We start from the raw sequence: 16,021 nt of genomic DNA, 5'->3' as shown, positions 1-16,021 counted from the left end.
ACCTGGAAAAATCTGCTAAACCAAGGCTGTCCTTTCCTTCTATGTTTTGACCTTCATATATATACATATATATATATGTATGTATTATAGCTCCTCTATAAAAGCAGACGTTTTGACAGCTCCCTACTGTGGAACATTCAAGCGTGTGTTAAGACAATGCTACAATCTTCAACTCAAATCAGTTGATAGACAGTTGAAACTTGGAAATATTTGAGCGTGGACAATGATCCCAAACACACATATAAGCTGATTTTCAAACGGATAAAGCAGAGGGAAAAGTTTGATCCATTTTATACCCACCTAGCAATGCACCATACAGCAAAGTTAATGTCAGATATCTGCCATTTCTGCAAGACTTTGTGGAAAACTCTTTGCTTGAATTTTCCCTTATTGCTTATTTTAAAAGTTTGACTGGTGAAAAAAGATCTCTCCTATCCTGCTTCAGGATTAAGTCCATGAGTTTAAGGTGCCACTCCTCGGTGGGCTAGGATGGGTTTTCATTCTATTCATCATTTCACAGATTTGGTTGTACTTTCACATCTTAACATTTGCTCAAAATAAAAGCTTCACTGATTGAAAATATGTCTATTTTAAAAGAAAACTACTGTGAAAATTTGCTTTTAGGCCCGTTTAAAGGTTATAAATTGTCCTCAAACGAAAACCATGAAAAACATTTTCCCAGACAGGGATTCAAGGCCAGTCAGATAAAGAGGTGCAGACAAAGCCATTTTGTTTTTAACAGGTGTGTGTGTGTGTGTGTGTGTGTGTGTGTGTGTGTGTGTGTGTGTGTGTGTGTGTGTGTGTGTGTGTGTGTGCGTGTGTGTGTACGGGTTCGTACTATCCTGGTGGGGACCAAAATCTGACTTTTACTATCCTGGTGGGGACTTTCTGCACCGTGGGGACCAAAATCCAGGTCCCCTCGGGGTTGAAAGCAGTTTTCACACTCAAAATGCGGTTTTACTGTCAGGGTTACAATTAGGTTATGGTTAGGTTTAGGGTAAGGGTTAGGGTTAGGCATTCATTTTTAATGGTTAGGGTTAGGGTAAGGGGCTAGGGAAAGCATTATGTCAATGGGATGTCCCCACGAGGATAGCAAACCAGACATGTGTGTGTGTGTGTGTGTGTGTGTGTGTGTGTGTGTGTAAGAGTGTGCAACATGGAAGTCAAAGCAAACAGAAATCTGAGAGGAGGAATGTCTTGACAGATGCCTAAATTTAATTTACATCAAATAAAAAAAGAAAAGTTTATATTTGTGGCATGTAGTTGTTTTTATCTGCATGCTGAAGATTAAAGTCAACCAATCTACCCAGAAACAAATGAGTAGGACAAAGAAGCAGACGGAGACACATTCCCCTGTTACTGTGTGTAACATCCAATCCGTCAAGGTCACTCTTTGTTATCTTCCATTTGTTTCACCAGCAGAATGCCTTACTTCACAGACTTCCCTCAGAGGCAGATAGCACGCAGAGACAAAACAAATATGTTAGAAAACAGGGAAAGCAACAAGAGGGAATCCATTTTCTAGAGGTAACCAGACAAACAAGGCAGACTCTGAAACTGTAAAAATAGTTGCGCCTACTTTAAGGATTTTTTTTCCTCCCATCAAGAGTTTCAAGATATATAGTCATGGTGTCCTGTGCTGCCCTCATCCTGGGTCCTCTTTGGATCCACGGTCTGATTCAAGCTTGCATGGCTGAGGAGCTGTCCCGTGGGGCTGTGCTATCCTGGTTCAAAGTACGGGTTCTGGAGGGTCTCGGGCTCGAAGAACCCCCTCTGAGCACGCTGCAAGGTCCCGATGCAGATAGGTTACCTCCTGATACGAGGCACCTGCACCAGAGGGCCCACAGGACAAGCAGAACATCATGGGTTAATCCTCAAACCCGTCCGAACCAGGAATCATCGCAAATAATTCTGTTCCCGGGTTCAGGTGAGAAGTTCTTTTCCACTTATCTGTTTGGGTGGAGTGAGTCTAAAACTCCACACAGGTCTTTAAATCAATCAACAGGTCAAAATGTACTCTTACAAATAAAACAGTATACGGATACATTTTGACTTTAAGTTTTAATAGATCTTATTCTAAATGAAAACCATATGGATGCCATTATTTGCAAAATTTTCCTGCAACATTTCCTTGCAAAATGTAGTATTTGTATATTATAGATGGTTATATATATTTCAACTTCTTTTAACATCCATTAATATACATTTGTACTAGTAGTAAAAAAAAAATATGACGAGCAGCAGAATTGCATTTATCCAAATGTCAGGTAATAAGATAGTAAGATACACTGATTAATCAAAATTATGTGATAGTATTAAGGGTGGTGGGATCAAATAAGTGTAAACTTCATCCTACTCCTTTTCAAGCATCTAAATTGTGTAAAATATAGAGACATTCACAACAACTCAGTATATTAACTTTGGGTTGTTGTTTTTTTTCCTATTTACAATGTATTCTGCTATTTTAGATATATTTACATGTTCCAAATAAAACAATTAATAGTTAGATAGACAGATATGTGATTTAGTCTTTCTGTCCTTAGACAGGGCGATGTCCAAAGTCTGTCCCGGGCCAATCACGGCACTAAATCAGATTTTATATGGCCCCTCGCTCCTTCCTTAAAACGTATTAGTTATGGCCCGCTGCCACAAACAGAATCAATAATGTGTAATGTTCTCTTTTCACCCCATGGTGGCAGCGCCATCTGTGTTTTATAAACTCTGTGTTACAACCAACATAGAGTGTATACAAGTTTCCAAAACTCACAAAATACACACAAAAGTAAGTCTTGTTTAAAATTAACCTGAGCTACTGATATTCATCACCTTCACTGAAGTTCCTCTAGCTTTATGTTATATTACTCTCTGTATGTGAATGAAAAGTCGATTTATTTTGTTAACCTTTGAACACACCTGATCACCTTTAATGATAATTCTTGTCTAATTGAAAATAAAATAGAACACCTCAAAAAAAGGGTGAAACGGATTGTTGGCGCTAAAGTTTCCATTAATAAATATGGGATTTTTGGAAAAAAGTTTGTCAGTGCTGTTTATCCATCACTGTTATAGTGTGCGTTGCAACCTCAGAGACATTAGTTTTAAATATATTTGCCTTCTCTAAAATGTAATGGAACTAATGGCACTCGCTCTGAAGTGCTGTCTGCCAAGGTGGCTCACTCCCTGGACAGTATTTATTTTAAACAAAATTCATTGTGTTTTCTTTGCGTTTTTTCTAAAGGTACTTTAGGAATTTTTTAGTGCAGTAAAAACAAGTGAAAAGTGGAGGCTTTTGTTAATTACTCTGATTAAACCCATTTTAACATACTTGACATAATTCTGAGCACTTATTTATTTATATGGGTATGACACGTGTTATAAACAAATACTTAGTAATAAATATCAAGTGACTGCAAGTTTTATTTGCAAGTTTAAAAGAAAAATACAGGAAAATAGTACATGTCATAATAGTAGAACAGTACTTAGCATAGTATCATATCAGTAAGTGTGGTCAGAGTGAAAACCTCTTGTCATTTTAAATGGTTCTTGTTAGCATTATTAACACTTTGACCTTCAGATCAATCAAACTTGACCTTAAAGGAGAGGTCAGAGGTCAAATGTGGCATAATGTTTAAATCTATATACGGTACTTTCTATATGTTGACACACCACACTTGTAAGAATCATAGTTATTAAGTCATAAGGCTTTTTATCAATTTTCAACCAATAAATCATTAAGCTGACCTTGAAGACAATGGTGCATTTAAGCCAAATTTTAATGGATTGTTAACATGATCCCACTTTACACTCCTGCAAAGTTTTATCAGAATTCATTCAACTGTTTGAGCCATTGTTTTTACAGACATAATGGCATGCATGCACACAAACACTACTAAAAACACAACCTCCTAGGTGGTAACAATGCTTAAATTTCAGTGCTGCATATTGTAATGCAGCCTTACTTATATTTATGTTGCAGTAAACTGGCAGAGATGTGTACTTTATCTGCAACACTTAATATTTATAAACTTAACTCATGTTTAGACACATTAACTACATGTAGGAAAGAAATAAAGCCAACACAATGCATCCATCCATCCATCCATCCATTCGCTTCCGCTTATCCTTTCCAGGGTCGCGGGGGGCGCTGGAGCCTATCCCAGCTATCATAGGGCGAGAGGCGGGGTACACCCTGGACAGGTCGCCAGTCTGTCGCAGGGCCAACACACAGGGACAAACAACCATTCACGCTCACATTCACTCACACATTCACACCTAGTGACAATTTGGATTATCCAATTAACCTACACAACCAACACAATGCAGTTTTTTAAATAATAAAAGGCAAGTAGAAAACAAGTTTTTTTTATTAAATGTGTGTAGATGGGGCATGTGTAATTTGGGGTTTAACTTAACTGTCAAAGAATAACCTTATACTGGGCTGAAATAAACATGTTAGTGTCCTCTCAGGTTGAAAGAAGTTCATGCTGAATCCAAATTAGTAACCATACCTGTCAGTGTCCTGATGCATGCTGAATCATCCAGGTAAGGAAATCCCAAAAAGTTGATTCTGTTCATCTGGACGTAGCATTTTCAGTGGGAGAAACGTTTCGTCACTCAGCCAAGTGCCTTCTGTGATGTGCTGTACACATCTTCATCACCGCTGTTCACTGTGAAGAATTTCACTTTGTGCTTAGAGATGAAAGAAAGTGTTAAGTAGGCTAACAGATGTTTGTTTGTTTTTTTATCTGATGTCTCCCTGCAGACTGCACCAAATCGGACTCAGCTCAGGGAGAAACTGCAAACAGACATATGACATATTACTTCCAGCCCTCCATCAACAGCCAGGACACTGTAGTCACATCAGCCCACTTCTGGTTCTTCGCAGGCGAAACAGTCACAGCTAACTCCTCCGCCCAGCTTTTCATTGTAACCACAGCACTAGAACGACTCCAGGCAGCGGAGGCTCCATCAAAGTCAAGCTCTGATGGATGGACCACCTACCCTCTGGATCAAAACCTGCTGGCCCTCGTCGCCGAAGGCCCCTTTCTTCTTCAGGTCCACTGTCCAGCCTGTCAGTGCCACGCAGGAGAACCAGACAAGATGCCCTTTCTTCACCTCCATGTTCAACCTCGTGGACCTTCCCGGTCACCCCGCAATGCAGCAGTGACCATTCCCTGGTCTCCCTCTGCCATCTATCTTCTGCAGCGTCCCTCTCAGGAGAGGCCTCTACACAGCGACTGCCACCGAGCAGAGATCGACATCAGCTTTGAGGAGCTGGGGTGGGACAACTGGATCGTCCATCCGAAAGTGCTGACGTTTTACTACTGTCACGGAAACTGCTCGGGTGGGGATCGAACCACTGCAATGTTGGGGATCACTCAGTGTTGCGCTCCCGTCCCGGGGACCATGAGGTCCCTGAGGATCACCACGACATCTGATGGTGGATACTCATTCAAGTATGAGACCTTGCCTAACATTATACCTGAAGAGTGTACATGTATCTGAACATCAGACCTTAAAGGCCAGTTCACCCAAATAAAAGATTTCAGTTTACTTACAAGTCACAGTTGAAATTTGATTATTGCTCTTATTAAACTTGATTTTGTCTTATTCACTTACAATTTTGTCCTGATTGTTCTCTAGTTTGGGTATGTGCTACATAAGCCTCAAAACAGATTGTACTTTATATGTGAACCTTGATTAAAGTGTTATTTAGCGGGTTTTGTTTGTTTGTTTGTTTAATGTGTTGTTTTCACCCTTTCACTGGTACTGCTTAGTGTACCTCACATCAATATTCAACACACAGTCATACAAGGAAGTGTAAGATATAGTTCTACATGTGCTAAAAATGAAAGTCAATAAAATTTAAGATACTTTTCTAGGAACACTTTAACCACCATCAATTAAAGTCCTTACTGACGTAAATTAAATAAATTGAACATTGTAAAAATGGCCAATGACATGATCAACTTTTAGGAGCTGTTAAAATTTCCTTGTTTAATTTATCTATTGAGTTCTATACATCTGTTCCTTTCCACATAACTTAGACTCGCATATTTGCTATACCTAATTTTTTGGATATGTATGCATAATTTGGCATTTTAAATACATTATTTAAAACTCAATTCATACCTGATGAAGACTTGGTCGATATGTTTGTTTTGCTTGCTGAATTAATCCAGAAATCCCCCCCCTCCCTCCAAGAGCGCCTCTGAAACTCTTAATTTGTGGATTTCGAGGGATTTCATTTTCATTTAAGTGGATTTCATTTATTTTAGCATACCACATAAAAAGGTAAATAGATTTGTTATGTATCAATAACGTCACCGTCAATTAGGAAATGGCCAATTTAACGACTAAATCATGAGACAATTAGAACAAATATTTTCTTTAGGAGAGAAGGGGAAAATCTGGTTCTTCCCTTATTGGGCCACTGAAAGATTATTATTATCTTTTATAAACCAAAGTGACATACTGAAATAGTTTGAGCTCATTTAAACCCCTTTTGTTTAGCCATTTCTTGATTATTCCTTTGGAGGGCATAGTAGGCCTACTTTAAAACCCATCATTTTACCTTAAACAGTATGGCTGACCAATAATTACTTAGCCTGTAGATGTCAGGGTAACTAACAGATGTCACTTGTTTTTACAATCCAATAAATTTTCATTTTAATTGAGATAAATTAACATGTTAATACATATTGAGCAGACTGCAATTCAACCACAGGTTTAAACAATTACTAAAAAAAAAGAAATCAAATCAAGGACAGGAGTAAACCATTTCAAATATATTTATTTACTCTGAAGACAAAATAATCTCTACAGTTACAATAACTACAAAACTTGCAATAGAAAAAAAAAAAAAAGTACTATACTCAAAATTGAATGTCGTACCTCGAAATAAGTAGCAAAACTGGAAGTGAGATGATTATAAGAATACAGCAACAGTTCTTTGGCGATCTGCACTTTGTTCTCCAGGATATAAAACCGACTATGAAAATGTTTCAACTGTATGAATACTGAAAGCTACTGAACACACAAAAAGAAAAAAAAAAAAAAAAAGGAAAAAAAAAAAAAAAAAAAAGGAAGGAAGGAATCTCACGGTGAGTTGAAGATTACATGTTTACATGGCACCAGGCTGTGCGTCAGCAAACTGTCATCCTTTCCTCAGCTTGGCTTTTCTTCCTCCTTCTTTCCCGGGATGCACAAAGGCATCCATGTTTCAGCACGAAGGAGAAAGAGGTTGCATGTCAAGGACGGAAAATATGTCTCACTAAAGAAGAATGTAAATTTCTAAAGACAAGGGTGGAATTACATGTTTGACAGTGCCCCAGAAGACAGATGTTTCTAGCCAGTTAGCATGAAAAACCACAAAGAGTGAATTTATTTTCCAACTTTCTGCCCCAACGAACACTAAATATTTGTTTTAGAACATAATTTAGGAAAGGATTAACATTGAAATGCTGAGGTGGTATTTGCATGACAACACTTCCTTCTACACAAATGTCACTAGCCTACAGCGTTTGGTCAAAAAAAAAAAAAAAAAAACCTTAAATAAAGGCCGGTAAAATAAAATGATTGTACAAAGATGATTGTTGGAAATGTGTGGAACGGTTCCTGTTGATTAAGAATTCAAGCATTTCCCAGGTAAATATTTTTGGTTGATTTGGGTAAATAGGCTTCGAAAAGAAATGGAAAAAAAATATATCTGTCAAACATTTCTGAAGTGGAATGACTTCTGGCTAATACACCAATAATTCCCAACATTTAAATTAAAGATGACTCATCCAGTTACAGGTTAAGCCCCACTTAACAAGCTTCTGCACATACTCAAAAACATTACATAACGCAAGGTCATGTTTAAGATTTGAGGCCAATAAGCTTCAACCAAGTGAGACATCAACATTCAGAAACATAAAAAAAAAAAAAAAAAAAAAAAAAAAAAAAAAAGCCTCTCTCTTGTGAACCAAACAAAAAAAGAAAAAAAATACACTCAGCTGAAGCTTACAATAATCCTTGCGTGGTCTTAAATGGACAGGTTATTGCAATGCAACAAAAAACAGAGATGACGAAAGAACATGGGGTAGACGAGGTCTAGCCAAAGGCACAGTCAAAGTTTGGATGTAGGTCGGCAAGCTTTCAAGTTTAGAGTCGTGGAAATTAACCATTTGTCACAACACAGCTCGGTCAGCATTTCTTTGTTTTCAACTGACCTCTAATACTGAAAGGCACATTTCTCTCATCCCCACACACAAACACACGCACACACATTACACACACTTTGGTCTCCCTCAGTGGTCTGACTGCATTCCCATATGTGCTTCCCCCATGTGTTTAAGGCCAGTAGGAATGAAAGGACAGACGTTTGAGGCAGGAAGCACGCTCAGGCATGTATCCCTAGAAGATAAAGAGACCAGAGATTATTAAGCATGCATGTTCACTTAAAACCGAGACTTTTTTCTGATGTTTTTAGGTCAAACCAAAGTAGGAAATAAACCACAAAAAATAAATAAAAATCTGACATAAAGTCCAAAGTTAAGCCTGTATTTACATAATCGGATGGAAGTAGAAAGATTCAATATTCTTCTCTGGTTTCCATGTGCCAAATATTAAGGTTAGTGCCATCCTTGAATTTTAGAGTGCTGACTGGACAAAATTTCAAGCAACTAAATGATGGAAAGCCAACAATGGAGGGTTGGATCTCTATAACTGCAGTTCCTCCAATGGCCACTTGAGGCCCATTTAAAAAAAAAACAAAAAAAAAACAAAACCACACACTATTCCAAGTCACGATAGGACTACTTAATTGTTTTAATACCACTTTGGTGGAAGAAGACGGCTGTAGTTGGCAGCCATCATCATCATCATAATGATGCAATCACCTGGTAAATAATTACTTTGTACAGTTAACTGTACTCACAACCTGTTATAATCTGTGCTTCAGTCTGCCAAGTTAAAATCTAATATTGTATCTCTAGGTCACTTAGAAGCTAACCCGGACTGGGCAATGCACCCCTGGATTCCATGTGCAGCTTTCCAACCAAACTCGCTAGCATTAGCTAATACCTTAGCACTCCACCATCATGCCCAAATATGGTCACTTCAGTCTTAAGACAAGCAAGATGGCAGCAGCCATAAAGCTAAAGTTGAGGCTTCAAAATGCAAACCCACAAACCAGTGGGTGAGGTCACTGTGGCTACATGTTTCACAGAGTCTATGATTTTAGCTGATTAATCACATCTTCCAGCCCTAATTTATTTATAGAAAAAGTACTTTTATATGCTGGCAATACTCCTCTTCCAAATATTTTCTCCATGGTTTAGAGCTGCAACTAATTTTCTTCAATTTTTAACAGTCCAAAACCCAAATGATGTTAATTTACAGTTATACAAAACAGAAGAGTGGCAAACCCTTACTTTTAAGAAACCTGAACCACATTTAGCTGAATGTTTGGCCTTTTATATAAATACATGATTTGGTTTTGATTATTGAAGGCTGAACTCTACCTCCTGGTTCATCTGTGTCAAATTCAGTGTGTCGAATGGAGGCCCGAGCGTCTTCTTTACCTTTCTCGCTCGCCTCTCCTTGCTTCTCCTGGGCAAAATTGAGACGGTTCTGCTCTGCAGCAGTCTGTGCAGCTGTGTTCACCTCTGGGCTGCTGCTGCGTGAAGGACTTCCTTCATCCACCTGGTAGGCAAGGTCCAGGTGCTGCTGGGCCAACCTCAGGTGTCTTCTCAACCGCTCCAGCTCCCTGGACGAGGGGCCCTCATCCCCAATACTCTCTCGCCCAGAATCACCCATTGGCAAGTCCCTCAGCTCTTTCATTTTCTCCTTTTTCATGGTGGCGTGGTATCCTGGTGGAGCTGTAGGCATGGAGCGTGAGGTCGGTGGACGGGAAGTGCGTGTGTTGAGGGTGGCCCGCCTGCGGAAAGTGTCACGGATGCTGCCGATACCCAAATGGATGATTTCCAGGATGGTGAGGAGAAGGCAGAGAAAGGACACGACGTACATCACCAGCAGGAAGATAGTCTTCTCCGTGGGACGGGAAACAAAGCAGTCCACCGTGTGCGGGCACGGAGAACGAGTGCAGACGTAGGAGGGTATCACCTCGAAGCCGTACAGAATATACTGCCCGAAAAGGAAGGCCACCTCAAAGGCAGAGCGCCACAGCAATTGGCACACATAGACTTTCATCAGGCCGTCACGCAAGATCCGCCGGCGACCATCATGTTTTTTCTCTGAGCCTTGAAAACAGAAACATTAGAAGCCAACTTAGTATCAAGTTGGGGTTGCAATCTATTAGACAGAACATTAAAGATGCTTTGTGAAAGACGTACTGCTGCCCTACTTTGTTCTGCTTTGTCTGTCTTTTCTGGTTCAATCTCTTCAGCAATCATTGGGTCTTCTTCTCCGTTGTCCTCTACCTCTTCGTAGTCCCTCGCAGCCCCACGCTTGATGATTGGTATCCTCTTCTTCCGCTTTGGGCCCGGCCGAAAGTCCGTCTCTTCCATGCGGGCAATCTTGTGCATGGCAAATCCAAGGTACATTATGGTTGGGGTGGTGATCATGATCACCTGGAGGTAAATGTATGCATGTTGACATTAACAGTACTGTTTTGTGTGAGTAAAATAAACACCGACAGCCTTCTTTTGCTAGAGCTCACCTGGAAGATCCAGAATCTGACATGTGAGAGCGGCGCAAATGCATCATAGCACACATTCTCACAACCAGGCTGCTGTGTGTTGCAGACAAATTTGCTCTGTTCATCATAGTAGATGGTTTCGCCGCCAACGGCCGTCAGCACAATGCGGAAGATGATGAGCACAGTCAGCCAGACCTTCCCCACGAAGGTGGAGTGGTTGGATATCTCATCCAGCAGACGGGTTAGAAAGCTCCAACTCATGGTGCCAAGGTGATCGGAGCACTAAGTTAGCTCTGGGTTCAAAACAAAAGCATGAGACTGAGAAGTGACGGGAAAACTTCGTTTTGCATTCATAAAATCAAAGTGAGCAAGAACAGCAGCCTGTGAATCTGTGAGGTTTGTGCATGTCTTATTTTAGGATCACAGCAACTAAAAGAAGCCTTTGTGGACAGATGGTCATACAGCAGATGTTTATCATTAAATATGAAACAATTAGCTGAATAATTATAGGCTGATCCACAGAAATGTAATCAAACCATTTCAATAACAGTTTATTTTTCTTAAATGGGTGGAAAATATAATCACAGTTTCTAGCTGCTCGAATATCAGTGCAGTTTGTTTCACCGAGACCTTTACACAGTTTGTGTTTATACAGTTTTGCTTGACAAAATATTACATTTACAGATGTCTGATTTCAGGGGAGAAAAAAATAATAATAATAATAAATAATAATAATAATAATAATAATAATAATGGGAATGCCTTGTTGAGTGCCCACAGCAGATAAGATGCTGGTGGTGGGGGGGGGACAAAAACAAAACATCCAAGCAGTGCGATGACTTTAAACAATAAAGCTAATTTACAATTTTCACATCCTTGTTAAAAGGACCTCTGTATGTACTGAAAATAGACATTTCGAGCTCTTATTCAATTAAGTTAAATATTTAAGCATTACTTCAACCGAAAGTCACTAGAAGAAACCAAATGATAAGCTTTCACACCCAAAAGGAGATTAAAACCATGCATTTGGAAATGCAGGTATTCCAAGAAAGTCTCCACAACAAATCTTAAAAAATAAATAAACAAAAGCCACACATTTGGTATCAAGTCACACGAGGCCCATACAGGTGGTTTAAACCCAGGTCAGACATACAGGTCTTTAAATGTGAATCAGTCTTGTTGGTCAGAGTGCACTAGTCCCTAGCAGCATTTTCGTGATCCAACATTCCTACACCTCACTGCCACGCCAAGCTGGAGATGCTTAATCAGAATCAAAGAGGCAACTGGCAAGTTGCAGCTAGCTCTGAGGAGACCTGCTGTGGCTCCAGGCTGTAGGAATTATGATATTATAGCAGTGACTAGATCTAGGAATTTGCTCTCCAACTCTGCGCCAGAAACTATTCTTTTAAATTCCTTCAAGTGTGGCAAATACTCAAAAAGTAATGCGCAAAAAGTCTTACAGCAGTGGCTGTAAGCTTTAGCAGCCAGCTGGAAATAAAATTTAGACTTGATGCAGCAGTTTAATAACTGATCAAGATAAGATTAGCTTTGTGTTTTTCCCCTCCAATTCTGGCTAAAGCCTGACTGAACTCAGTTTCAAAACACATCCTGGATCAGTCTAGTCTGTGATGAGGGTATTCTTTAACCAAACAGAGCACCAGACACACTGTAAAATATATAAATGCCACCATAACTTTATTTCAAAACACATTTGATTGAAACCAACACAGAGGGGGAGGAGGATGAGAAAAAGGGACTCTATGAACTGCTCGTCTTTACAATTACGCTTTTAGACCACAGGGTGTAGCAAAGAAAATAAGCAGCATTTCATGACTCATTGCAACAGCATCAGCCTTTAGCCATTACAGGCATCTGTAGGCTTGCCTCCTCAGATTAGCATTTGACACTCAGACGCATTGTTCATCATCCAGTCCTCTGAAATCCTTCTTTTCCAACCCTGGCACCTTCTGACGCTGAAAAATGGTTAGAGTGACTTGCCCGAGCCTGACCTGCGTAATGGAAAAATATCCCCAAAAAAAAAAATTAACAAGGCCTTAGTCTCACGAGACTAAGCCACACCAAAGCTATGAAAACTTCCAGACAGTAAAAATTGCGGGCCCTGAAATCATCCCCTCAGATTTCGAACTGCAAAAGCGTCGCCCTGAATCTAGAATTACATTTTGAAAACAAAAAATTACAAGCTTCATCTACTAAAGAAGGGGCATCACACTCACATCCCTGGGAAATGTACACTTTGGTTTTCTAAAACTGACAAATTTGACTGTGGGAAAAGAGAAAAAAAAAACAAAACAAAAGACAAGTCCAGTTGCCTGGTGATATCCATTTTACCCTCAACGCAGTGTTACAAAACCCACCTTTAGATGGCACATTAGCCAAGAGGTCTCAGAGGAGGAGAGAAAAGGCTGCTGCTGAAATTTAAAAGCCTCTTTCTGGCATTCATTCAGCGAGGCAGACTTATCCCTTTAAACCTCCGCCCCCGGGGCAGCACTGCCTTTGGTTTCCTCCACTGAAACTTGTTCTTGCATTGCAACAGTTTGGCCTAAGTGTGTATTGAGGACATGACCTGATATGCAGAATACCGCACACAGACCAAAAGCATCTCTCAAGCAATGAAAGGCACGAGCAGGCTGACCAATAATGGACATCTAATCTCAGTGTAATTAGGAAAAACCTTTAATTAGAAGAAGAAGAAGAAGAAGAGACTCCTCTGCCAAAACAAGAAGCCAGAAGCCGAGATTTCAGTTTGACCTCACTGAATTCCAGCTATCAGTTTCTAACCAAGCTTATCAGTCACCTGAACAAGCACCTGGAAAAAGCCAGTGACCTTGCCAGCAGAATTTACGAAGGCGAAGCAAACATGCCAAACAAGGCCGCACATTTAAAAACATTTTTTTTATATATATAAATATGCTTTGCGTGCTCTTGCACCATCTCCTAACATCCCGTACTCCCCCTCAAGAAAAATAAGCTGCAGAAAACAAATGTGTGAGTTTTGCTGAGTGTTTGGTGAATGACAAGAAAAATTTACTGTGTCATCACAGCTATGGTGACATTAAAAAAAGAAAAAAAGAAAAGAAAAACAACAAAGAAGAGAAAAAAAAGGAGGAATGCAATTTTGTGCCACGGGCTCAGAATAGTTTTAAGTTTCCAGCTGTTGTTCACTTTGCACAGGGCTGCTCCAGAAGGGAGTTCAGCTCCTGCTAATGCTCAGGGTCCGTTAAGAGTTTCTAGAGGTGCTGAGCTAAAAGAAGCAGGGAGGGGAAAAAATAAGTTGAGACAGCAGCAAACGCACAGAATTTACTCATCTCAGGGGGCTTTACAGCACCCCTTGTTAACACACTGTAAAACTGCCCTCCCCTCCAGATAAAGACACCAAGGAAACCAAACATTCGCCTTTCAGCTATACATTTGACTAAGACAAACATGCATCTGGCTCGAGTAAATTTGAGCATTTTGTGCAGACTCCCAAATGCACTGAAGACGGCTTTTAAAAAAAATACAAACAACAACAACAAAAAAAACCCAGTAGCTTATTTGCTCATGTGGTTTAAACCCAGATTTACTGGCTTTTCTGCTTCAGGAGTCACTATGCTCTCCAGGAGTTGTGAGTGGGGTGGGTTGTGGAGAGTTTTTTGGGCAAGGGATCTGGACAAAGGGAAAGTTAACATTCCTGCCTAACCAAAAGCAGAAAGCTGGGATTCTTAGGGTTCAGGGAGCAGACAGAGGGCACATGGACTCCCGATACAATCCGAGCAGCAGGAGGAGAACCATCCAGCATCTGCAAATGCAAATCACATCTTTTTCTTTGCTGTCTACAATAGAGTTTGACTTTGAGGAGAGCAGGGACAAAAATTAAATCTAAAGTGGAAAATGGAGTCAATGCACATGATTGATGTCGGTTTGTGTAGCTGGAAGGAAGTTTAAAAGCTCCTCGGTGGAGCTGTTGAAGGCTTCGAATACGCTTTGCTGAGTCAGACTGAATTGTTTTGGAAATTGTGGCATTCCTGGAGGAAAACTAAGTCCTGCCAAGCTTCAGTGGGGAAACAAGAATCCTCTTCTTCTTAGAAGATGAAGCCATCAAGTTCAGAGTCTGACTTTACTTCTGAAAGTTCAAAACAGCCATTAGCACAAGAACTGCTCCCTTAAAAAAAGCTTCTATTTACATATAAGAAACTTTTCCTTGCACTGTGTGATTTCACAATGTTGCGAGCCGCACTAATGGTGACGTTCACAAAGTCTCCATGTGTTAAATTTTTCCCTTTATTTTAAAAACTGACGAATTTAGGAAGACACTGACACTCCGGCACGCACAGCTTCAGAACTCGCCACGCGGACCTACTCGGTATATTTAGACTAAACCCTGCTCTTTAAAATAAATAATAAACAAACTTCTCGGGTACCAAAAACAAAAAAACAAACCCCAGTCTGCTTCAGCTAAGCTCCAAAAGGAAAACCAAACTACACTAGCTAACTTTTCTCGAGACCAAACACTCACCTTCTGCACTACAATCGGTGCGCTGCTTCTCTCCTCGCGCTTAATTGCTTCACCAGGTTTTTCTAATTAGCGCGCGCGCTCGCTCTCTCACGCCGACCGTCTGCGTCTGCGTCCGAGGCAGCTTTCACTATGAAGCCATTCAGCCCACGTTGACCCCATGTGTTGGGGTCCCGAACGAGAGCACAAAAGAAAGAGAGGTCTGCGACTCCTGCAGGCTCCTGCTTCCCTCCTCCTCCTGCTGCACCTCCTCCACGTAACTCGGCCCCATTCAAGAACAAGAGGAGGCCCCTGAAACCTGAGCTGCCCGACTACCGTTCTGCCCTCACGGTGAAGAACCAGGGGAATCCTATAGATCTTTGCAATGTCCAAGATAAACCGCTGTCTCTATAGGGACACGAAAGGTATGTCACAACAGGGAAGCCACTTAGTATGGAGGCCGAAAAATGCCAAAAATACTGTTTAAAAAAAGAAATTACAAGAAAATAATTTCTCTGGAAAGGCTGTGCAAATATTTCGTGCATTAAAAATATTTTTTGGACTTGCCTATTCTTAATGCAAAATGTCAACAAGAGTTGCCTAAAGGTAAAGGTAAAGGCCTTACAGTAATACAGCAATACTTTTTTTTTCAAACCAAGCTAAATTGTTCTGATTTTCTGACCAATCAGATTGATGCATTTTGTAACAAGCGTGCTCATAGCTCAAAGTGTGCACAGGACTATGTGATGATGCAGAGATATAGAAATGGTAAAAGAATACAGTTTTACCTCAGGCACAAAGCTAGATGCTGCTCCAGGTCAATCGGTTCTCTGAAATCATTTCTCTGCCTCTCAGGTGTGGTCCCAACTCTGCGAACAAGATTTCAA

The 16,021-nt window shown here is 40.3% G+C and overlaps 2 protein-coding genes across 5 annotated transcripts; one reads left to right on the top strand and one right to left on the bottom strand.

The window, feature by feature from the left end:
- The first annotated feature begins 1,626 nt into the window (after positions 1 to 1,626).
- Positions 1,627 to 5,505, top strand: inha (inhibin subunit alpha). The gene is made up of 2 exons (XM_063467439.1): positions 1,627 to 1,927; positions 4,763 to 5,505. The coding sequence occupies exons 1-2, from the start codon at positions 1,627 to 1,629 to the stop codon at positions 5,503 to 5,505; spliced, it is 1,044 nt and encodes a 347-aa protein (XP_063323509.1).
- Positions 5,506 to 7,956: 2,451 nt separating this feature from the next.
- Positions 7,957 to 16,021, bottom strand: LOC134620152 (gap junction gamma-1 protein-like). Of its 4 annotated transcripts, none has more exons than XM_063466144.1 (5): positions 15,923 to 16,021; positions 10,664 to 10,935; positions 10,349 to 10,574; positions 9,507 to 10,244; positions 7,957 to 8,397 (listed from the first exon to the last, which is right to left on the bottom strand). In XM_063466144.1, exons 2-5 carry the CDS (start codon positions 10,901 to 10,903, stop codon positions 8,384 to 8,386), a joined length of 1,218 nt encoding a protein of 405 aa, XP_063322214.1. In that variant the 5' UTR covers positions 10,904 to 10,935; positions 15,923 to 16,021; the 3' UTR covers positions 7,957 to 8,383. The 4 variants fall into 4 exon arrangements, with proteins under 4 accessions (XP_063322214.1, XP_063322213.1, XP_063322216.1 ...); XM_063466143.1 differs by lacking the exon at positions 15,923 to 16,021 and adding an exon at positions 15,159 to 15,280; XM_063466146.1 differs by lacking the exon at positions 15,923 to 16,021 and adding an exon at positions 15,159 to 15,280 and having other exon boundaries at positions 9,567 to 10,244.

Source organism: Pelmatolapia mariae, linkage group LG23 (assembly GCF_036321145.2).
Source record: "Pelmatolapia mariae isolate MD_Pm_ZW linkage group LG23, Pm_UMD_F_2, whole genome shotgun sequence".
NCBI classification, from domain to species: domain Eukaryota; kingdom Metazoa; phylum Chordata; class Actinopteri; order Cichliformes; family Cichlidae; genus Pelmatolapia; species Pelmatolapia mariae.
Note: the sequence above shows the minus strand (reverse complement) of the source record. Positions and strands in the feature narration are given on the sequence as shown.